The sequence below is a fragment of the Geotrypetes seraphini genome, chromosome 8, assembly GCF_902459505.1.
Source record: "Geotrypetes seraphini chromosome 8, aGeoSer1.1, whole genome shotgun sequence".
Lineage (NCBI taxonomy): Eukaryota > Metazoa > Chordata > Amphibia > Gymnophiona > Dermophiidae > Geotrypetes > Geotrypetes seraphini.
Window position 1 is genome coordinate 90515757 of NC_047091.1, and position 24153 is coordinate 90539909.

A 24153-nucleotide genomic window follows, 5' to 3' on the forward strand; every position below is an offset into this window, starting at 1 on the left:
CAAAGAGATGTAGAGAGAGAAAAGAAGAGGCCCTAAGACAGAATCATGGGGTACTACAACCGCTAGTGGGATAGCAGCAGAAGAGGACCCGCCTACACTAAAGGTGCAATGGGAGAGGTAAGAGGCAAACCAGGAGAAGACAGATTCACGAACCAAGCAAGGACAACGTATCAGAGAGTAAGCTGTGATTAACAATATCAAAGGCAGCAGACAGGCCAAGAAGGATGAGGATCGAGTAACGGCTGACTGCTTTTTATATGATGATACTAAAAAAAAAGATGAGAAAATATTCATATTAATTATTATTATTATTATTATGAGTCTGTCTTGAATAGTACTTATAATAATATCAAAGGTAACTATGCAATGGGGATGGGGGGGCAAAGCAAAAGGATTTATTCAATTCTTATGGTCCCCTTTTATCAAGCTGCACTAGAGGTTTTTAGCGCAAGCCAGCGCAGTAAATTCTCTGATGCTCATAGAATTCCTATAAGCACCAGAGCATTTACTTCGCCAGCCCACACTAAAAACCTCTAGTGCAGCTTGATAAAAAAATAAAAGGGGGGTATATGGATAGAGCATTATAGAGATTTCTGTGATATTTAAGCATTTACTTCCTTTAACAAGGGAGATACATGCCATTATATAAGAAACAATCAAACAAAAAGACAACGCTGAAAGAAAAAACGCTTCTGTAGTCAAACCACTCAGTTCATGATAGAAACATAGAAATATAGAGTATGAGGGCAGAAAAGGGCCAGCGGCCCAACAAGTCTGCCCACTCAAGAACCCTCCCTCATCAAGTCCGACCTCCCTCAACAAGTCTTCCCACTCAAGAGTCCCCCCTCCCATGAGAATCTATCTTACAAGCATAACTCTGTAGCGACCCCACTTGTTTGTCCCATCGTCTCTTGAAGTCGAGCACGCTACTGGCCTCGACCACCTGGCGTGGTAGATCATTCCATCGATCAATCACCCTTTCGGTGAAGAAGTATTTCCTGGTGTCACCATGAAATCTTCCCCCTTTAAGTTTTAGATTCAAAGATGGATTATTGGAAAAATTAAAGAGTTGAGGCATATAATCTGGAGTTTCTCCAAAACGTACTTTAAATAGTATGCAACATACTGCATAAACGGAGCGGTTTGACTACAGAAGCGTTTTTTTTCTTTCAGCGTTGATTCAGCTGTGTATCCCCTGAAGAAGGCGTGCTTTGCACACCAAAACTGGGATCCTTGTTGGGACCATTGTTTTACAATAAAGAATTATCACTGGTTGGAAAGACTCCTTCCTTGCTTTTTTGTTTGACTGCATATATCCCAAGGTGAGGTGCTCTACTTTTTGCCCATCTATTATAAAAGAAACACCATTTTGAACTTCTCAGATAGGTGTCCTTTTTAAAATTAAGTACTTAATTTGTATATACTTATGTGTAATATATATGGCTGTTATAATGTAAACCACTTCACATTAAATAAAGAGTTATTTTACTAAGCTGCCTTAGGCACTAATGCACACCTAACACAGCAAAAAATTGGAGTATCTTAGTAATTTGAGAATGTGAGTGTGCTAACCATGCACTAAATACTTTTTTGTATTATTGTAGGGGGATTTCAAGTAGAGAATGACATGCTGGATTGTGGAGACAGATACCAGATCTGAGGGGAGGAAGGGAGGAGAGAGATGCTAAAAACCACCTGGAAGGGAAGAAGACAGATATGTCAGACTATGGGGGGAGCGGAGGAAAGAAGATGGGTGCCAGACCAATGAGGGGGGTGGAGGGAGAGATGAAAGGGAGAGGCACAGTAACAGAGCATATGGAAGAAGCAGAGAGAAGGCAGACAGTGGATGGAAGGAATTGAATGACGAGAAGATGAGGAAAGCAGAAACCAGACAACAAAGGTAGTAAAAGACAGCTTTAACTGGGCAAGTCAAGTACTGGCTGGTTAAGTTAATAGCAGCCCAATGTGGCCATTAAACCTAGTTGGCCACTGTTTGAATATTCACAGCTAGCTGGCTAAGTCATGCGACATAAGGGGCTAGTGGCTAGCCACTAACTGAATATTCAGCGGAGATAACTGGCTATCTTTCCCTGAATATTAGCAGTTAGCTGGCCAAATACTATTTAACTGGCCAGGAGCCATTCCTGGCTGTTAAATTGTGCTGATTATTGAATGGAGAATTTTTACAGCTACAGTAGAAATGGCCTTAGCGTGCAGCAAAGACCCATGTAAAGGCACGTGAAGGCCTATTTTTACCATAACTTAGCAAAAGAATCCGTAAGTAATTTCAAGCATTTTCTGTCATTCAGGCTCGTCATCAGCTGTCTTCTTTGTAATAGTTCTGCATTAAATGAATGAAAGATTAAAAATTGATATGCTAAAAATACACTAGCTGATTTAAGTCCTTTTCTTCCCACATTAGGAGAAAATGCTGAAAGGTTGGTCATAAAATATTTTGAAAAGTTATCATATGATAAAGATGTTTTGGATCAGAAACACCAAAGAGCCAGAAGAGCCACTGAAGAACATGAAAAGTATGTTCACTTGGAATTCCAGGCATATGAAAGGTACTTTTCAGATATTCAGATTGATAGTTTTGCCATGCAGATTTTAAGGATAAGATTAAAATATGCAAAAGCTTACAAGTCTTTATGCATATATATATATATATATATACTAGTCTTTAAGCCCATTACATTAACGGGTGCTAGAATACATGTGTCTGTCTGTCTTTCTTTCTTTCTGTCTGTCTCTCTCCTCGGCTGTTCACCACAACCTCTTGCCTGCTCCTCCTGTCAAGCAGCAGCCCTTCTCCCTTCCTTTTACTTCCCCAGTGTCCAGCAGCAGAACCCTGAATGTACTGGTAAAGGGGGAATTTCTATTTGTCATGTTTACCATCTTTTTACCTGATAATGTTCTTCTGGTCTGCCTCATGTGCACATAACCAGCCACAGGGTACCATAGGAGGCCAGGGGTTATACAAGCGATTCACATTTACCCGTTCCACTCCACTCAGAGTATTATAGACCTCTATTATATCTCCCCTAAGATGTCTCATCTCCAAGCTGAAGAGTCCGAGCTGCTTTATCCTTTCCTCATAGGGAAGTTGTTCCATCCCTTTTGTCATTTTGTTGTACTTCTCAGTACCTTTTCTAAATCTACTATATCTTTTTTGAGATGTGGTGACCGGAATTGCACATAGTATTCAAGGTGCAGTTGCACCATGGAGCAATACAAAGGCGTTATAACATTCTCATTTTTGTTTTCCAGTCCTTTCCTAATAATTCCTAACAATCTATTTGCTTTCTTAGCTGCTGCAGAGGGTTTCAATGTACCATCAATGATGACACCTAAATTCTTTTCCTGGGTGGTGACTTCTAATGTGGAATCTTGCATCATGTAGCCATAATTTGGGTTCCTCTTTCCCACATGTATCACTTTGCACTTGCTCACATTAAATGTCGTCTGCCATTGGGATGCCCAGTCTTGTAAGGTCCTCTTTCAAATTCAAATAAAACTATCCTCCAATGGCTATCACTTTCCCCTCCATGCATCATAACTCATATGATAGCTGACATCCTGTGCCATGTTAATGTTGGCTGAGGTGAATGCAGCCCTTTTGGTGTCTTAACTCTAATATAATATGCATTTTTCCTTATTGTCTTCACCTGACCAGTCCAGAACCTGTGGGATATGGCCATCTACTAGCAGATGGAGACAGAGATATAAAAAGGTTCTGTGTTGTGCCTTATAATGACACTGTGCAGTATTAGATCTTCAGTATATTCTCTTTCTCCTTTGAATGATACAGACATATCATGCAACTGCTGGATTGATCATTGGCACTACCTCCTGGTTCAGCTAGAGAACCAGTTTCCAGTGTAGCTGAGAGTGATATTAATTTAAAAAAATCTCAGAAGAGAATTTGTAAGGGGATAACTGGGTCGCTCTCTCCAAATCCACCTATCTTTCCCTCACCCCCCTTTCCACTAAATCCATCTCCTATCCCCGCAAGGCCCCTTGGTTCCTCCCATATCACAGAGAGCTAAAACAGAAATGTCGAGCTCTGGAGCGCATATGGAAAAAATCAAAATGTCCTATAGACAGACAGTCCTGGAGAGTCAATATCAAGCTGTACAATACAGCACTAAAAAAAGCAAGAAAGAACTTCTATGGTGACAAAATCTCCAGGTCCAACAATCAAAGCAGTACTCTATTCAACATCTGGCACTCCCTAACCTCCAAAAGAGACCCCCATCTTGCTCCCCTCCTCTCCCTCAGCCGATGTTCTAGCAAAATTCTTCAACAATAAGGTTTCTTCCTTGAGATGCTCTTTCCCTCCTTCAGTCTCTTACAACTCCCTAGTGCCCACCGATTCCACTCCCACCCTAATGGTCTCCAACCCTATCCCAGCTGACAGATCCTGGACCACCTTTGAGCGCGTATCTGAATCCCTGGTCCTCAATCTCTGCCTCAAACTGAAATCCTGTAATTGCTCCTTGGACCCATTCCCCTCCTACCTATATGAGAACATTCCCGCTCAGGCTATTTCTTCTATCACCATTCTCATAAACTCCGCCCTTCAGTCGGGCCATTTCTCCCCAGAAATGGGTCATATCGCCTTGACCCCACTACTGAAAAAATCTGACCTTGACCCTTCCATACCATCCAGCTATCGCCCAATTGCAAATATCCCTCTCCTAACCAAGATGCTAGAGTCCATCATTTCTTCCCAACTCTCATCATACTTAGAGAGATTCTCTATTCTTTTACCCTATCAATATGGCTTTCGCCCTAACTTCAGCACCGAATCCCTACTGTCTTCCCTGATTTCAAGGGTTCAACAACTTCACTCTCGAAACAAGTTCGCCGTCCTACAATTTGACCTTTCCGCTGCTTTCGACGTTGTTCACCATGATATTCTTGTTTACCAACTCTCTGAGATAGGTATCAACTCCACAGTCCTAGGTTGGTTCTCTAAATTCCTCCGCTCTCGTTCTTACATTATTAACATGAATGGCACCTCATCCTCCCCCTGGAAACCGAATTGTGGAGTCCCGCAAGGCTCTCCACTATCCCCTATCCTTTTCAACATCTATATGTCCTCCCTAAAACTCCTCCACCTATCCCCCCTAGAAACAATTTACACTTATGCAGATGACATCCTCGTTCTCCTCGAGACCGATTCACACCTCACCGACCTGTCTAAGAACATATCCTCTTGTATAATGAACCTACAATCCTGGGCCCACACTGTGCAAATGAAATTGAATGAGTCCAAAACAAGACTTCTTTGGCTCGGTCCAAAACTAGATCACCTACCCACCTCCATCCCACTACCCTCTGGCTCCTCTCTGCAGCTTGAGTTCTCGAGCAAGGTCTTGGGCATCATCATTGATTCCACATTGTCCTTCAATGACCACCTCCAATCCTTGGTAAAAAAATGCTTTTTCAGCCTTCACATGCTGAGGAAAGTTAGATCCTGCTTCCATCAAAAACATTTTACCCTCCTTGTCCAATCCATCATCCTCTCCAGATTGGACTATTGCAACTCTATCTACTTAAGCCTAACTAAGAAAAACCTCCACAGACTCCAACGGATTCAGAATGCCGCGGCCAAGCTCATCTTCGCTAAAAGTAAATTTGACCATGTCTCCCCGCTCCTGGCCAAGCTCCACTGGCTTCCAATAATCGCAAGGGTCCACTATAAATGCACCTGTTTAACTTTCAAAATCCTATATGGTATCCTCCCTCCCTTTATCCCTCTTTCTTGGAATTCCTCAAACCCTAATACCACCAGATTCTCCCACAAATTAAAACTATCCTTCCCCTCGCTAAAAGGCATTTCCCACACAGGAAAGCTAGGGTCCTCCCTCCACTTCAAAATCACTGAGCTCTGGAACAACCTTACCTCCCCTCTTCAGAACTTGAGCTCTCTCCAAGTTTTCCGCAAACATCTGAAAACCTGGCTTTTCTCAAAAAATGTAAGTCTCCCTCCAATTTAGGAATCAAGGAAACTCTTATATCTTGGCATCCCAAGTCCTCTAAATTTTCTTCACACTTCTACCTCTAACCCTCTGTTGTAGTTCCTTCCTATTTCTCCAACTGTAAACCGCGTCGAGCTCTACGAACGTGGAGATGATGCGGTATACAAACCTAAGGATTAGATTAGATTAGAATTTGTAAGGGATATTCAGAGGAATCTTGAGTTCATCCCTTCCCCTAGTTTCATGTGCGTTCTTTTACTATCCAGTTAGCTCAGGGGTGGGCAACCCTTGGGGGCAACCTCGGTCCTCGAGGGCTGCAATCTGGGTAAGTTTTAAAGATTTCCCCAATGAATATGCATGAGATTTATTTGCATGCACTGCCTCCATTGTAGGCAAATAGATCCCATGCATATTCATTGGGGAAATCCTGAAAACCTAACTGGGTTGCAGACCTTGAGGATTAAGATTTCCCACCCCTGAGTTTGCTCATGTTTATGCAAATAGTAAAGATTTTGCCTTTGCTTTGAAGCAGGAAGTTCGGCATTGTTACTTGAACTAGTCAGATATATATCAGGTTTGTCCATGTTTTTTCCATGAGGGACCTGAGGCAGTTCTGTCAGCTCTGCTTCTGGGGAAGCGCATTTGTTATTGGTATTAAGGGGTCATTTTATTAAGGCACACTAACCAATTTAGCACTCACTAAATGGTAAGGCATTCATTATATTCTCTGGGCGCCTTAACATGTAGCATGAACTAATCTTTAGCCTCTGCTAAATCGGTTAGCGCACCTCAATAACAGGACCCCTAAGTGTTAGTTTTTTTCTTTTGTGCGACCAGCTGTGGTCTTAAAACCAATAAGCCTTCCTTCATATTAGAGAATTACACAGTGGTGGGGACGGGGGCAAATTTTTTCCCCGTGTCATTCTCTACTGCATATATCAGACCAGGTCCCATGGAGGCTCCTACAGAGAGCAAAGTACCGTTCTCACTGCAATGCTCATTTGGGCTTGGCACCTGGTAAGAAATTTAGTCTTACTCCAGTGCTGTATATAACTGTTTGGTTTTGGTTTTTTTGTCCTTTCAATACCATACCATACCATTTCGTATATCCCCACAAATGCCAACTGGGAATCAATGCCTATGGAATTCTCATTTTTCATTTTTTTTTTTCTTCTGTTAGCACTAAGCCAATCTGGTGGTATATTTAGCTAAATAATTTGGCCAAATATGTCTGTGTGCACTTTTGTTATTTCCATTTCAAAGCCGGAAATATCTCTGTTCTAATCTCTGCGCTTCACTCATAGGGCTGATTTTGGTAATATCCTTCTTTCCTGTTTGAAGGATCCTTGAACCACCTCTGGGTGACACCCCTCTTTCTTGATTGAGGGGCTTCCAGGTCTGCGCCATCAAACTCTAATGAGCAAAAGGTCCTATCAGTCATCACTACAGCTAGGCCTGGATTATGCACAGTGGAAAGTTTGGGGAGTTGAGGGGTAGCAGCAAAGTTCCTACCTCCTTTCCCTTAGACATCAGGGACTGTGCTCCAGTGATGGTGTCATCAGAATGCAGGAGCGCAAGGACAAATGGAAGCCTGGATTAAAAGAGGCCTGTGACACAGGCTGACTTTTTTGGTGCACTCATTGTACAGTAGACTTTCTGTTAACCGGAACTCAATTAACCAGAAAAAAATCTAAGAAATACTGTAATACTTTAAATAAAAATTAAAATAAAATCAATTTCTGGTAGAAATTTAAGTGTAAACTTACACCAGAGCACGCCCACACTTTGCCTACCACATGTCCAGTAGTTTGTCTGGAACAGTTTATGGTACACATAGTATGGGGTTTAGTGTTAGGTCTATTTTTAATAATAACACTCAAGCAACCAGAAACTACATTTATCCGGCATCTATCAATCTCCGTCGGTGCTGGTTAACTGAGAGTCTACTGTATTCTGATAACACCATCACTGGAACGAGGGATCAGAAATGGGAGAAAATAGTTTCCAAGTTTTGGAGAGAGGAAGGAGTATGGCCTGGGTACTAATAGTGCCTAGGAGTAGCTTTTGGTGAAATTCATCAGTTATTATTAATACTGCATTCCATTAATACTTCAGATATGAGTTTTATGAGACTATGGACTCTGCTTGCATTAAATTGGGATGGTGGAGTATTTTGTGCTCCAATGGTGAGGAATCTGGTTAGTTATTTATCAGCCTTGCCTCTTTCATTTTACATTGCAGGAAATTCAGAATGAGGCTGCAAAGTGATATGAGTGTTTTTGCAGATGATTTTGAAATTTTGGGAACTGGGACATCTCTTCCCACAGATGTTTCTTATATTTACTCAGGTGAACTGCAAGGTAAAGTAAATTTATTCTTTCTTTTCTTTGCTGTCAAGCAAGAACCTATATGGATCATTTTGCTCACTATCATATGTGTTATTTGTACTGTTTAGTATAATGTGGTCAGAAGAAATTCTCAATTGACAAAAGCATGGGTTAGAATAGCAGAAACACATCGATGAGGCATATTTAAATTGTAGGTGTTGGACACATTTGAGACAAAAAGCTCTACAAACTCTAAGGGCCCTAATTACTAGCTAGTTGATATGTTCATGTAATCCTTTTTCTTCTTCTCTACCCACTATTTTAAGTTCTTGTAAACCGTGTCGAGCTCCATTCTCATGGAGATGATGTGGTATATAAACTTAAGGTTTAGATTAGATTAGATTAGATTAGTTGTCAGTTTTCTTTAAATGCTGACCACCGCAGGCTAAATTAGCCTCAATTATTCAGTGCTGGGCTACATCTGGATATTGGCACTGAATAGATCTTCAGTGGCTCTTTGAATTTTTCCAGGTTCTGCCAATATTCAGTAGGCTGGTGCTCGGACATAATTAAGACTGCTTTTTATGCAGACCTACAGTACTTGTCTGGTTAGTTATCCAGCAATGAATAACAGCAGTACCTGGATTAACTACCATATCAGCCCCGACTTCACCCTTGAACTACCCCAGCACTAATCAGATAGTGCCAGAATGGTGAGACTGAATATTCAACTGCCCTGTCCAGTTATACAGTATGTTACTGAATATTGTGTGGAGCCAGTGAGTGCTATTTAACTGGCTAGGAGCTTTTCCTACCCAGTTACATTCTTTTTTTTTTTTTAATTTAAATTATTTCTATTCTGCTGTATCTACAATTTTACTATGATATATTCAGGGATGGCAACTGTAGACAAGTCAGAAAAGGTCTGAAAATAACAAATTGTGCAACTGACCTGAAGATACTACAAAATTCATGGAGAGTAATCAAAATAAAGTTTATAAAAATTCTCAGAGATGTGGAACTCTATATGGAAGGCTTAAAAACCTCCCTTGGGTGAAGAGTTAGTGATCAAAGTTTTTATAAAATTACAGTGACTGGAAGGTAGTGGAGTTAGTGATCAAAGTTTTTATAAAATTACAATGACTGGAAGGTAGTGGAGTTAGTGATCAAAGTTTTTATAAAATTACAATGACTGGAAGGTGAACTCTTCACCCAAGGGAGGTTTTCAAGCCTTCCTTATAGAGTTCCACATCTCTGAGAATTTTTATAAACTTTATTTTGATCACTCAGTGGCGTACCTAGGGTATGTGGCACCCGGGGCCCATCATTTTTTGACACCCCCCCCCCCCCATGTAAAAAAATATTTTTTGTAATGACCATGAAACGGAATAAATGGTCAGAATAGAAACAGGCAGTGAAAATTTTCTTATATTCCAAACATAACATAACATAAATTATGTCTGAATTGTCATGACATCAGAAGTACATATGGAGTAGTTGCAGGTGATGCTTGGGACAGTTCTGATTGTGTTAGTTCGGTTTTATGTGTTTTTTGAATAGAAGGATTTTTATTTCTTTTTGAAGGTTTTGCAATATGTGGTCGATGTCAATTGGTTGTAGGGTTGGGGGTCGAGTGTTGCAGCTCGAATGGCTAGGAGGTTGTCGAACAGTTTTTTTCTTTTGACGTTTTTGGTTGGAGGGTGTGTGAATGGTGCGTGAGTTCTCCTATGTCTGTTTGAAGTGGATTGAATTATTTAGCTGAAGAAATTAGTTACCCCCTCATCCCACACACATTAATTCTCTTCCATTTTTGTTCCCATTATAAAAAACACTGATAAGTTCCCAGAAAAAAAATACATTAAAATAAGAAGTGAAAACAAAGGCCCCTACAGATGAGAACATAACATAAAAATAGCTTAACTGGGTCAGACCAATGGTCCATCATGCCCAGTAGCCCATTCTCATGGTAGCCAATCCAGGATACTAATACCTGGTCAAAACCCAAAGAGTAGCAACATTCCATGCTACCGATCCAGGGCAAGCAGACACTTCCCCCATGTCTTAATAACAGATTATGGACTTTTCCTCCAGGAATTTGTCCAAATCTTTCTTAAAACCAGCTACACTATCTGCTTTTATCATAACTTCTGGCCACTTCATTTTTAAGTTTAGATCTTTCCTTTCAAACAGAGACCTTGCTAGATGTCAAATACAGCACAAGGTAACTTCACATGGACTTAGCTGTGCAGGAAATGTGAATCTCCTCATACACCCACCATATAGTGCAAAAATGTGCAAAGGTCTGTTTTTTTCTTTCGATCACTACATAGCCTAATGCCACACAAGCAGCGCTGTTACAAACATATTCTGTAGGTCAATGCTAAGGATAACAAAGTTTCCTTCCTTGGACCAGAAGGAGATACTGATAAACCACTGGAAGAGATCCCAACACAACACCCAAAGACCCACTCAGTGTGTGAACCAGTTGAGTGGAGTGGACTAACTGGGGGGTGGAAATGGGCCCGGAGTTTGCTCAGCAGAATTTCCCAGACCACCTCTTCCTCTCAACACATTGACACGCTGCCACCACCACCACTAGAAACACCTCACTGGGTAGGCCAGCTATGCTATAAACTTTATAAAACACATTATTATATTTTCTTATAAAGCACATATTTTAACTGAACTCTCTGACATCCTCAGCCTTTCCATTCACAAAAATAGAAGGGAGAAAAGTTCCCATTTCCTGCTGTTTCATGTCCCCGGCCTATACAATATTTTTTTCCTGCAGACCCTTCAAAAGTCTGACCAAATCCTCGTTTCACTTGCATTATAAAGTACTGAGGATGCCATCTCTCCCCAATCCCAGGTCCTAAAGTCTAAGACAGTAGCGCAAACTAATGCTGCCAGATTCAGGAAAAAAAATTTCGATTCGATTTTCCTGCCCAGTTGGGTGATTTTTTTCAAAACTCCTGGTGGGTTTTATAGCTTTTTCACCACCTTTGGCTTCTCCTAACCGCTGTGGTGTAAATAAAATAAAGAAACAAAAAGGACTTATCCTCTCTCTGTTAAATCCTAGCTCATGTTTGCAGTCCAACACCAGCTCTGTCAGGATACACATTTCAAATCTGACATATTATAATCACAAAACAGAAAATAAAATTAATTTTTCTATCTTTTGTTGTCTGGTTATATTTCAAATCTTGTTGGTCCAAGGCTCTGGTTTTCTTCTGATAACTTGCTTGCCAGGGTCTCCTTCTTTCTTCATGCTAACCATCCATCTGCCAACTCTGTCCTCCCTTTCCATTTCCCTTCCCTCCCCAGGAAGTCTGGTATCTTTCCTTTTTTTCATCTCCCTCCACAGATCCACCTTTTCTTAACTACCCTTTCATCCGGCATCTCTCCCTCCTTCCCCACCACCCCAGAGTCCACCATCTCTCCCTTTCTTTTCCCAATTACCCTCCTATCCAGTATCTCTATCCCTCCTCCACACCATCCCTTGTGTCCAATTTCTCTCCCTTTCAGTTCCTTCCCTCCCTAAATCCCATGGTCCATCATTTCTCTCCCTCTCCTCTATTTTCAGACCCATTATTTCTTCATCCCCCCCCCAAAGTTTGGCATATGCACGTCTCTTTGAACACCCCCTTCCCTCCGTGTACTTCTAAACCAGGGTCCCCCCCAAAGGCCTGTCCCCCCTTAAAGGTCTGCCTGTCCCCCCTTAAAGGTCTGCCTGTCCCCCCTTAAAGGTCTGCCTGTCCCCCCTTGAAGGCCTGCACCCCCCTTGAAGGCCTGTCCCACCCCCTTGTAGGCCTGTCCCATCCCCTTGAAGGCCTGTCCCCCCCTTGAAGGCCTGTCCCTCCCCCTTGTAGGCCTGTCCCCCCCACCTTGAAGACCTGCCTGCCTGTCCCCCCCTTGAAGGCCTGTCCCCCCCCTTGAAGGTCTGCACCCCCCCTGAAGGCCTGTCCCCCCCTTGAAGGCCTGTCCCACCCCCTTGTAGGCCTGTCCCCCCCCTTGTAGGCCTGTCCCCCCCCTTGAAAGCCTGCCTGCCTGTCCCCCCCTTGAAGGCCTGCACCCCCCCCGAAGTCCTGCACCCCCCTGAAGGCCTGCACCCCCCCTGAAGGCCTGTCCCACCCCCTTGTAGGCCTGCCCACCCCCTTGTAGACCTGTCCCCCCTTGTAGACCTGCCCCCCCTTGAAGGCCTGCCTGCCCCCCCTTGAAGGCCTGTCCCTCCCCCTTGAAGGTCTGCACCCCCCCCGAAGGCCTGTCCCCCCCCTTGAAGCCCTGCCTGCCTGTCACCCCCCTCCCCCTTGAATGCCTGCCTGCCTGCCCACCCGCCCCACCCCGAAGGACCGCTCGCCCCCCTGGCCTCCCCGCACCACCTATGAAGCAGCACTACCTATGCTCCCGGCCTTGCCGTTCAGTCCCCACCCCCACCCCCCCCCGAAGGACCGCTCGCCCCACTGACCTTCCTGCACCACCTATGAAGCAGCCGCAGCAGGATCGCGACGTCAGCTATCCCTGCGCTGCTTAGGCGCTGCTTCCTGCGCCGCGTTCCCGCCCCTCCTCTGACCTCGCGATCCTGCTGCTTGCTGCTTCACAGGTGGTGCAGGAAGGTCAGTGGGGCGAGCGGTCCTTCGGGGGTGTGGGGGGACTGAACGGCAAGGCCGGGAGCACCCCTTCAGGGCTGGCACCCGGGGCGGACCGCCCCTCCCACTCCCCCCTTGGTACGCCACTGTGATCACTCTCCATGAATTTTGTAGTTTCTTCAGGTCAGTTGCACAATTTGTTAGTATCTACAATTTTAGGCAACAAAATAAGCATACAGGGCCTGATATTCAAAGTAATTTAAGCAGGCAGAAGCTTCTCCCGCCCACTTAAATCGCTTCCCGCTGAGTAAGTGGAGATATTCAGTGGCACTTAACTGGAGAGTGCCACTGAGTATCACCACAGACTGCACTGGGGAGGGGCCCAAGGTTATGTGGGTGCCAGCAGTATTCAGTGTCGGCACCCACATAACTAAGTATCCTAATTTAGGACAGCTCAAAAGCTGTAAACTGTATAGTTGCAAAATATGCAGGAATGTTACTGTTATTTGCAGCAAATTTTTTTAAAGAGAAATTGCCCATTTGGTGCCCTCTTATTTGCCCCTCCTATTTAGGCGGCAGCTGAGGCAGAAGAAAGGGCAAAATAGTCTACATGCTTTTGAAAATTCTATGCTGTTTCCTTCCCGTGTAACACACCTGTATGAACACTTGTATTTCTGTTACGTCCTTTCAAGATTCCATACACTAGATCAGGGGAAGGGAACTCCGGTCCTCGAGAGCCGTATTCCAGTCGGGTTTTCAGGATTTCCCCAATGAATATGCATTGAAAGCAGTGCATGCAAATAGATCTCATGCATATTCATTGGGGAAATCCTGAAAACCTGACTGGAATACAGTTCTCGAGGACCGGAGTTCCCTACCCCTGCGCTAGATGTTCAGTTTCAACCCACAATCCGGGAGTTGCAGAAATCCAACACTTTTCTGAGCACATGCTCCTCCCCCTTAGACTGAGCTAGAAACATATCCAGTTACAATTTCTGCAAGCAATCCGTGCAGAAGTCTGTTCAAGTTGCTCTACTTATTTTTTTGCTTAAAGTTAATTTTCTCGGTGGCTTCAGTGCCTTGAGACCCCTTGCAGGTGATCCCCTGTAAGAGGAAAGGACGCAGTGCTGTGGTGCCCGATTGCTCTTTCACATAGAAACTCTGGAGGATCTGTGGAGCCAGCTTGTTGTGTGCCAAACTCACTAAACTTGGGGTACATTCCCCTGGGAGTTTGTTTGCCCATTGACCTTGTCACAGGCTATATGCGTCTGGAGGGAAACTCACCTGGATTTCAAGGCGGCTGTCTTTCCTGCCCGTGACCGCGTGACGAGGATCCGTGGGGGCGGAGGTCATAATCGGTGTCTGGCCGACTGGTAGTTCGAAGATCTTCAACTCTGGTCATTTGGAGAATTTTCTGAGGCAGAAAATCCTTTCCCTCCATTCAGCTGCTGTTAAAACTGTTGACAGGCATAGCACTGCAAAATTGTGAGTAAACCTCTATTATTTCCTATGGGAACTTCAGGGAGTGGCTTGTTGAAAGCTTTTAAAGTCATTTTTCACAGTTTCTGAGGGAAGGTTTCCAGTCCCCTACCTCCCCAGACCCCAAATTGCTATTTTTTTATTTTTGGGTTTTGTTTATTTTTGCCATTTTTGGCGCGAATTTGCTGGAGGTGGCCATCTTGGATTTTCAACTATCTTTTTTACAAAGTTTTATTTCTGCCTCAATACCCCTGGATTTGCTTAAATATAGTTTGGGATGGACTCCCCAGCCCCTAATATATTGAATGAGTGCACTGATTGTGCCGGATTGGCACCAGATCAACGACCATGTACCACCGCATGTCATAGCGTGCTGGGGGAGGGGGCGGGAGTGTTGGACGTCACATTCTCCAGGTACTCTAGGGCTGAGGAGCCAGCCTGGGTCTGTGCTTTTGGGGGAAAAAAAAATCTCACCCAGAGGCCACTCTGGAGTCTGGTGCAAAACACCTGTGTTCCGAGTCTGGGGACTTTTTTGGCATGGCATGTGTGCCTCAACAAGGCCCTGTCATGGTTGCGGGGTGTGACTTTTCACCAGAATTTATTCAGCTTCTCTGGAAAGAGTATTCTTCAGACTGCTGGTTTGATGCAGCCGGCGGGTACGTCAGGTCTTTCTCAGCCTGTGGTGTTGATAGCAGAGCTTCCTACTTGGGAGCCCTCTCGTCCGATGGTGGCAGACCTTGATTGCAGTGGTGGCCCTTCAAATATTATGCCTCTTCTGTCTCCTGTCACTGCTTCTATATTGGATCCGGCTTATACCCTTGCCAAGACTAGTCACCTTGGCCGCCCTGATAGTCTGGATTTGGGTGCTGATCCTTCTATCTGCATACCTTTTAAGTGTGGTTCTGTCCACGTGTTTATTGCTGATGTTCTGAAAGAGCTCAAATTGGATTCTCCACCTTCCACCTTCTTTCCATCCAATCCACAGCTCCTTGGTCTGGCTACGACAGCTCTTTCCGACTTTCTAATGCTATGTCTAAGCTTTATCCCCAACTTCTAATTTTCTGCAGGGTTTTGAACAACCTGAGATGGATTCTGCCATGGCGTAGGTTATCCGGCACACAGCCCTCCCTAAAGATGGGGGAGTGCTGCTTCAGGACTCTCAGGATTGCAGGGTGAACATTATGTTGAAAAGCCTTTTAGAGTGGCATCTTTAGGTATCAAAGTGGCAGCAGCTGCTTCCTTTATGGAGCAAGCCTGTCATGCCAGACAGCGCAGTGCATCCTCTGTGGAGATGCATACCTGTCCTCCGCTGGGATGGATGGTGTGAATTATGTGGCGGACACTTTTTCTGCTGTCTTTCAGTTTTTAGTAAAGTTTCTGCTTATGCTTTTTGGATCCGTCATAGGGCTGGGAACACTGCCTCAAAGTCCACTTTCAGTAGTTTTCCTTTCAAGGGCCAACTTCTTTTTTGGTCAAGGTCTAGATGATTTCATCAACAGTGTGGCTAAGCACCGCCCTAAGTGTCTTCCTGTGAACAAGTTTCACCGAACATTGGAAGGGGATCGTAGTAATTTTCGTTCCTCACATAGGTGTAGGCAGGGATCCACAGGTTCTTCCTTCCAGAGATATTCCCTGGGCTACCGCACTCATTACAACAGTTCTGATTCCAGGCATCCTTAGGCCTCAGGTGTCCGTGCAATGACTGCGCTCAAAAAAAGCCCCGATTATGCTAGGGGTCAGGCGGGGCTTCCTCATATCAGAGGTCAACTTCTCAGTTTTATCAGGAATGGACTTGAGTTTCATCAGATCAATGGGTGCTGGCTATCATTCAGGAGAGGTACAAATGAGACCTCTAACTAGAATGACCAAAATGGTCTACTGGTTCATCTGTGGACAAAAAAATACCACAAGTCTTCTTAAATACTACTTCTCCCAACTTTATCAAACACCACTCACAGCTGTGCTATTTGATAAAGTTGGGAGAAGCAGTTTTTAAGAAGACTTGTGGTATTTTTTGTCCACAGACGAACCAGTAGACTGTTTTGGTCATTCCAGTTACACAAAAGTGGGTTCTCTGAGGAAGCTGGTCTAGCAAAACGTGTCAGGACCCGCAAGTCTTCTCTAGACTCTTTCAGTTAAGTGCACAAATAATTACAAGAACAGTAATGATTAGCAGTGATTATAGCAGAGTATACCAGCGGGAAAAAAGTAACTCCTAAGTGCTATGATTGACCAAGAGAGGCGCATTTATGGGCTAGTCCTCAGTTGTGATTTCTCTACCTTATTGGTTCTGAGCATGGGTGATTCTTTTGTTACTGAGCCAGTTTGAATATTTTGATTCACCCATAAGAGACAAGTTTATCCCGGTTGGCAATTTTGCTGAATTTTTAGTGCCATGTATAGAATTTCCCCCCAGTGTGTGCTCATGCACTGCAACTCTAATCATACAGTATCCAAACTTCTCCCCTGTGCATGCCTTACAAGTATGTGCTGGCTTATAACACATTTATTTATAGGTACAATTTAATTTTATGCCTTTAAATGCGTTCAGTACAGCATTTTATGCACAAAAAAGCTTTATAAAATTGCTCTCAAAGAGGACATGCATACTTTTTTTGTGTGTGTAAGTACAAGCAAATTTTCTAAGTTAAATTATGCATGGACTGTACTTCTGTATTGAATATCACCACATGGAATTTATGAGCTTAAATTTAAAGCTGCTTTTTGGCACTTATAGATTTTCTGGGTTCATAATATGTGCATATTTTCAAAAGTATGGACATAAATGCAATCACCGCACCCAGGAATGTCTCTACTTATGTCAAGAAAATTTATGCATGTACTTGCATATCACATGTGCAATGTTATAAATTTGCATTTCCATACACAAAGCAGTCCTTTACACTCAGAAATGGCGCACGTCCAAATAAATTGCAGTCTGACTTGCACACTCCTCAGAAGACTTCTGAGGCGGCTTACTATTTTAATGGTGCAGTGTATATTCACTAATTTCAACAGCACTTTTAAGTGTTCAGAAACTGCTGTTGCAAAGTGGAACTTGCCTCTGACTTTAACTGAAGAAAACCCAAAGGTAATGGTGGAAGGAAGCAGAATTACCGCTGGACTTGATAAAGGCTAGAGTTTGGTTTATGGGGAGAGCTATAAAGATTGCCTCACAAGAGTGCTTTAATAACACCTTCTACAAATGCCATACCAGGTGTCAGATAATTTGTTTTGTTGGCTGTTATGTTACACCCGGGAGGCTGTGGGAGGATCATCAATTTGTCTGTCATTTAAGAACATAAGCAATGCCTCTGCTGGGTCAGACCTGAGGTCCATCGTGCCCAGCAGTCCACTCACGCGGCGGCCCAACAGGTTCAGGATGTGTACAGTAATCCTCTATCTATACCCCTCTATCCCCTTTTCCAGCAATAAATTGTCCAATCCTTTCTTGAACCCCAGTACCGTATTCTGCCCTATTACGCCCTCTGGAAGCGCATTCCAGGTGTCCACACACGTTAGGTAAAGAAGAACTTCCTAGCTTTCGTTTTGAATCTGTCCCCTTTCAACTTTTACTAAGGTGCGCTATGCGTTTTAGCGCACGTTAAATATACGTGCGTGCCAAACACTAACACGCCCATTATAAGTCTATGGACGCATTAGTGTTTAGCACGCGCTAAAATGGTTAACGTGCCTTTGTAAAAGAGGGGGGTTAATTTTATAGTGTTTTAATTTATTTTTTAGTATTTATACATCACTTATAATCTAAGTGGTTTACATTCAGGTACTCAAGTGTGTTTCCCTATCTGTCCTGGTGGGCTGACAAACTATCTAATGAACCTGGGGCAATGGGGGGGATTAAGTGACTTGCCCAGAGTCACAAGGAGCAGTGTGGGTTTGAACCCACAACCTCAGGGTGCTGAGGCTGTACCTCCAACCACTGCGCTCCACACATAGTAGCCTCCTGCCCCCTCTACTCCCCCCCCCCCCCAGCTGCTGAGTAGGCAAGCTAGCAGTTTGTAGAAGAGGTTTATAATATTTTAATGTACTATATATTTGCAATGTGTGCTACAATGAAAGATTACAGTGCAGTCATGCACCTTTAGAGTCCACCTTGAAATCTATCTGAATACACTAGAAAGAAGGGTTGTGTGTGCTACTGAAGCAAAATGTGTCCAGCAGTTTTGTGCTCTATCTGCAACCATACTCTAAAGTCCATCACTGCAAGAAAATCAGGCATAGATAGTATTAGTTTTCATATTCCCTGTGTGTAATGGAACACTTAAAATCTCAGAACTACCACTACTAATCATTTCTATAGTGCTACAAGATGCACACAGAGCTGTATATTAAACACACAAGAGACAGTACTACTCCAAGTATTCAGAGTGGGATCAATTTGCTAGAACTGCTAAGCTGCAAAGATCACCAACTAATTTTAGTTGGTGATCTTTAGCCAAATATTCAGCCAAACATAACCAGCTAGATTTTCTGCAGAGAATTCTTCTTTTAAACTTGGTCAAAGTTTAACTGGCTAAATTTGGGTTAGCTTCGAGAGGGTGCTGAAAAGTTCTCAGCCCAACCAAGAAGGGAATGACATGGAGCCCTGAAACTATTACACACATTCACTCCTAAGTTCAACACACTTGGCACATCATGTCTGAAGTTTCTGTAACCCTTCCAAAAGATACTCTGATGTCTGGTCACTGAAATACTGTTCTGCTTCTGCAATCATCTCCAAATCACTTGAAAATTGTCACCTTTTCAAACTCCTTTTAAGGTTTGGAAACAAAAAATCAGATGGAGCAAGATCTGGTGAAACCCCAATTGCGTCAAAACATCCATTGTTTTGCCAGCCTTGAGAGCAGGTGCATTGTCTTGCAAAAAGAAAACTCCTATGAGACACATACTAACAGCTTTGGAAAGGCTGTAGTGTACACAATCATATTCCCTGACTTTTGATCAGTTTTGACGCTAAGAAAGCTTTTCATCAAGAAGTTTGGGGCTTTTTATTTCAAACCTTACAAGCTCATGGGATGGGGCCCTGGTTTCTTAAGGCTATTTGTACTCTATATGGGGACCTCCAAGCAAGTATTTGGGCTAATGATATTTTATTTGACCTATTCCCTATAAGAAGGAGTACTTGCCAGGGGTGCTCTTTATCCCTATTATTGTTTATTTTGACCTTGGATTCATTAATCCAGGAGATCTAGAGTAACCCTGAAATTCAAAGAACGGTAATTGGCGTGCATCATTTCAAATTTGTGGCATTTGCCAATGATTTGTTAGTATATCTTTCAGAACCTCAGACCTCCTTACCAGTTCTTTTGGTAAGCTTTCAGGAGTATGGGGATTTCTCAGGTTTCAGACTTAACAGTGTCAATTCGGAGGCCCTGGCTTATCGTGATTCTTGGGAGACTCCATTTCCTTAGCAATAGGCTCTGGGCTCTTTTAGATACCTAGGGATCCAGTTGTTGATGGACATAACATCTTTGTATTGTTTGAATGTGGATAAGCTCTTGCAGGAGACTAAACTTATCCTTCGTCAGTGGAGATACCTCCCCATTTCTTTTTTGGGGTGTATTAACTTATTCTGCATGATTATTTTCCCTAAATGGCTTTATATCCTTCAAACCTTACCTCTGTACTTGAAGAAGGATATTGTACAACTTTGTAAGATGTTTATTTCCTTTTGTTGGGGAGGGAAAAAAGGTAAACTTTGATGGAAATTTTTTCAGGGCCCCTGATCCTGGGGGAGGGGGGTATGTGCATTCCAGACCTTAAATTATATAATCTTGCTTATTTATTGAGGCACTTGAGAGACTGGATTATGGGAAGACATCAGTTTACTGATATAGCTATGGAGAAAGATTATTTCTTCCCTTGGCATGCGCTGGGTTGCCTAGATCACAGGCGAATAGCTGTTTAGTTCAATCTCTTCTACAGGCCTGGCAACAATTGCTGCAATTTTGTCAGGATCCGCTTTGCACTGTCTTTTTCTAGTGGTGGGAAATGCGGATTTCAGCCCTGGTTTGGAGAATGTAGCGTTTAAACCAGGGGTGTCGAACTCAATCAGAGAAGGGGCCAAAATCTAAAATCCAGCCTAAATCGCGGGCCGAATGGTTTACTGAACAGTCATAAACTGACAATGTTAACCAGAAATGTGAATTTAAAATGAGTGGAACAATCTTTTCCTTAACAGTGCTGTTAACCAACTCACATGCTATCAAGCAAAACAGTAATATTGGAATGTACCTAAAATGCTCATTGTTTTGTTTTCTGGCTAGATGTCTGACACCGTTTTCCCCGTATCAATGAGTCAATGTTCGGTTTTATTTCTTGGGCTGTAGCAACCCGCAAAACAGCATGGAGGTTGTCATCGGTAATGCGTGATCTGTGCTTGTTTTTGTTCAGATTCATTATTGAAAACATCTGTTCACAAAGATAGGTGCTCCCAAACATGGATAGAATACGGGCAGCATGAAGTCGGAGCTCTGGCATTGAGTCAGGGGGCAGTAGAGGGTAGAAGTCCTCAATTTCAACATCCTGAAACCTTGATTTCAGGCCACTGTCAGACTGAAGCTCGATTATCTCCATCTGAAGGTGATGGGGCACATTGTTGACATCAACTGTAAAAGGATTGGCAAAGATGTCAAAGCCTGAGTGCTGTGTTCTAAAGTCAGAGAAGCGCCGCTCAAATTCACTTAGTAAACGGCTAACTTTGGTAGCCAGCCAACTGCAAGGAAAAGTACCAGAAATAGTGGTTGAGATACTCAAACAAACGGGAAAGTGGGCAAGATTGTCCTGTTCCAGTTGGGACTTCCATAGTTGAAGTTTACGCTGGAATGCTGTGATCATGTCAGACATCTTCGTGATGACTTGTTTGCGTCTCTGCAGCTTCAGATTCAGTTGGGCGAGATGCTCGCATATGTCACACATCATAGCAAAATCACATAGCCAGGCGGGATCCGACAGTTCAGGCAAGGGCTTTCCTTTACTTTCCATGAAAAGAGCAATTTGTTCTCTGAGCTCAAAAAATCTTTTGAGGACTGCGCTCTTGCTCAGCCATCTTACTTCTGTGTGGTATGGCACGTCTCCATGCTCTGCACCCATCTCCTGTAAAAACTGCTGGAACTGGCGATGATTCAGGCCACGTGCCCTTATAAAGTTAATAGTTTTAATGACTGTGGTCATTATGTCATTCATGTCCAGAACTTTTCCACACATAGCCTCTTGGTGGATAATGCAATGATAATTAATCAAGGGTGTGTGGCAGTGACTTTTTTGCATTCTTTCCTTCATTAGTCCAACCAAGCCTTTCTTTTCTCCGCACATTGAAGGTGCGCCATCAGTAGTTAGCCCCACCAACTTTTCCCAGGGTAATTTAAAATTATTTATAGATTTCTCCACAGCCTCAAATATATCTCTACCAGTCGTCGTCCCATGCATGGCAGCTACATCCAAAAGTTCCTCAGTGACAGAGAGGTCGGTCTTCGTAGCACGTATAAAGATGGACAGCTGCGCTGTATCAGTGTTGTCTGTGCTTTCATCGATAGCAAGTGAAAAAGCGAGATAACTGCATGCCTGTTCGGCCAGCTGTGATGATAGATTTCCTGAGAGTTCTTGAACTCTGTCTGCAATGGTGTTTCTTGACAAACTGACAGTTTGAAAACTCTGTATCTGGTCTGGGCATACTTTCTCACACACTTTTAGCATGCATTGCTTCAAAAAGGCACCCTCTGAAAAGCACCTTGAAGTACGGGCAATTTCTTCAGCCACTATAAAGCTTGCTTTCACTGCAGCATCATTTTTCGCTGTAGCCTTTGTAAACATTTGCTGCTGTGATTGTAGTTTGCCTTTTAGTTCTTTAACAATTTTATGCTTTTCTTCCAAAGTATATTTGCCATACTTAACATTATGTTTGGTGTCAAAATGACGACGTATATTGTACTCTTTCATCACCGACACTGTCTCATAACACAATATACACACTGGTTTGCCCTCACTAAGCACAAACATGTATTCATTTTCCCATTTGTCATTAAATTGTCTGCCTTCACCGTCAACTTTTCTTTTCCTGGACATTTTGGGATCAATATTGGCAGTAAAAGATGTAGTTTATTGGAAATCTGCGTTAGAATGAAAAAGTCAGTCAATAAATGCCTGGCTGGGTACAGATAGCAGATTCTGTTGCGATTTTTATGCCTACACTTTATGCCAGGAATTGGCAGCTTCTGCTGTGTATTTTTTTTACATAGTTCCCCCCCCGACGTCCGATTCACCCCAAGCAGGACCGCTCGCACGCACCTGCACCCCCACCCCGAAGGACCGCCGACTCCCCGACTCCCAACACGATCGGGGCAAGAGGGAGCTCAAGCCCTCTTGCCCCCCCGACTCCCCGACACGATCGGGGCAAAAAGGAGCCCAAGCCCTCTTGCCCCGCCGATTCCCCAACTCCCCGACAATATCGGGCCAGGAGGGAGCCCAAGTCCTCCTGGCCCTGGTGACCCCCCCCCCCCGCTAGTTGTTCGGGCCAGGAGGGAGCCCAAACCCTCCTGACCACGGCGACCCCCTACCCCCACCCCGCACTACATTACGGGCAGGAGGGATCCCAGGCCCATCTGCCCTCGACGCAAACCCCCCTCCCCCCATCGACCGCCCCCCCAAGAACCTCCGACCCCCCTGGCCGACCCCCACGACACCCCCACCCCCCTTTCCCGTACCTTTCTGTAGTTGGCCGGACAGACCGGAGCCAAACCCGCCTGTCCGGCAGGCAGCCAACGACGGAATGAGGCCGGATTGGCCCATCCGTCTCAAAGCTCCGCCTACTGGTGGGACCTAAGGCTCCCGGGTCTATTCTGATTGGCCCAGGCGCCTTAGGCCCCACCAGTAGGCGGAGCTTTGAGACGGATGGGCCAATCCGGCCTCATTCCGTCGTTGGCTGCCTGCCGGACAGGCGGGTTTGGCTCCCGTCTGTCCGGCCAACTACAGAAAGGTACGGGGAAGGGGGGTGGGGGTGTCGTGGGGGTCGGCCAGGGGGTTGCGGGTCGGCTGGGGGGGCGGTCGGAGGTTCTTGGGGGGGGCGGTCGATGGGGGGAGATAGATAGCAAGTACGGCCGGCGAGATCACAAGCCTCCTATGTCACCGCGCGTCATTGTGATGGAACGCAGCGGCGTGCAGTGATGACAGCGCGGTGCAGGCCACATTGCAAGGCCTGGTGGGCCGGATTTGGCCCGCGGGCCTTGTGTTTGACACATGTGGTTTAAACAATGGGCACATAAGGGGCTTCAATAGTCGGGACAGGTGATTATGAATGATGGCTCTCTTTGTACATTTCAGGACCTTCAGACCAACTGGTCTCTTGATCCTTCTGACTATTATGCATTCCTATAGTTGGCACGTTATTTTGCTTCTTTGCCTATTGGTGTGGTTTCTAGAGCTTTCCAGGACATACTCCATTGGGTTTGTTTTTTGTTACAGATGATCGATGGGATTGGCTCTTGGTCTCACAATATCATAAACTTTTAGCAAGCCTCCAGCCACACAAAGCTTATCAGGTGATTTTAGATCAGTGAGGAAGAAACTTGTGTAGGCCACTCTATATTACTACCTGGTCCTCTATTTTAGCTGCTATCCCATGGCTGGTCCAAAGTGCAGAACTCCAGGAATGCCATTTTCTTACAGTTCATCATGCCTATATTTCCCATTTGGGGGGTTCACCCATATCCTTATGTCTTAAGTATCAAGAGAGGGATAATTCCTTTGGTCATGAGT

General features: G+C 44.2%; 1 protein-coding gene across 3 annotated transcripts in view; it reads left to right on the forward strand.

Moving 5' to 3' along the window:
- The window catches only part of LOC117365650 (disintegrin and metalloproteinase domain-containing protein 10-like), a 129255-nt gene that overhangs the window by 14170 nt on the left and 90932 nt on the right, over nt 1-24153 (forward strand). For 2 of the 3 annotated variants that reach the window (XM_033956263.1, XM_033956264.1), the window contains exons 2-3: nt 2423-2567; nt 8229-8347. In XM_033956263.1, the coding sequence (XP_033812154.1) occupies nt 2423-2567; nt 8229-8347 (264 nt within the window). Of the gene's footprint in view, nt 1-2422; nt 2568-8228; nt 8348-14077; nt 14386-24153 lie in introns of those variants that run through there. The other variant, XM_033956265.1, reaches the window with a different exon arrangement.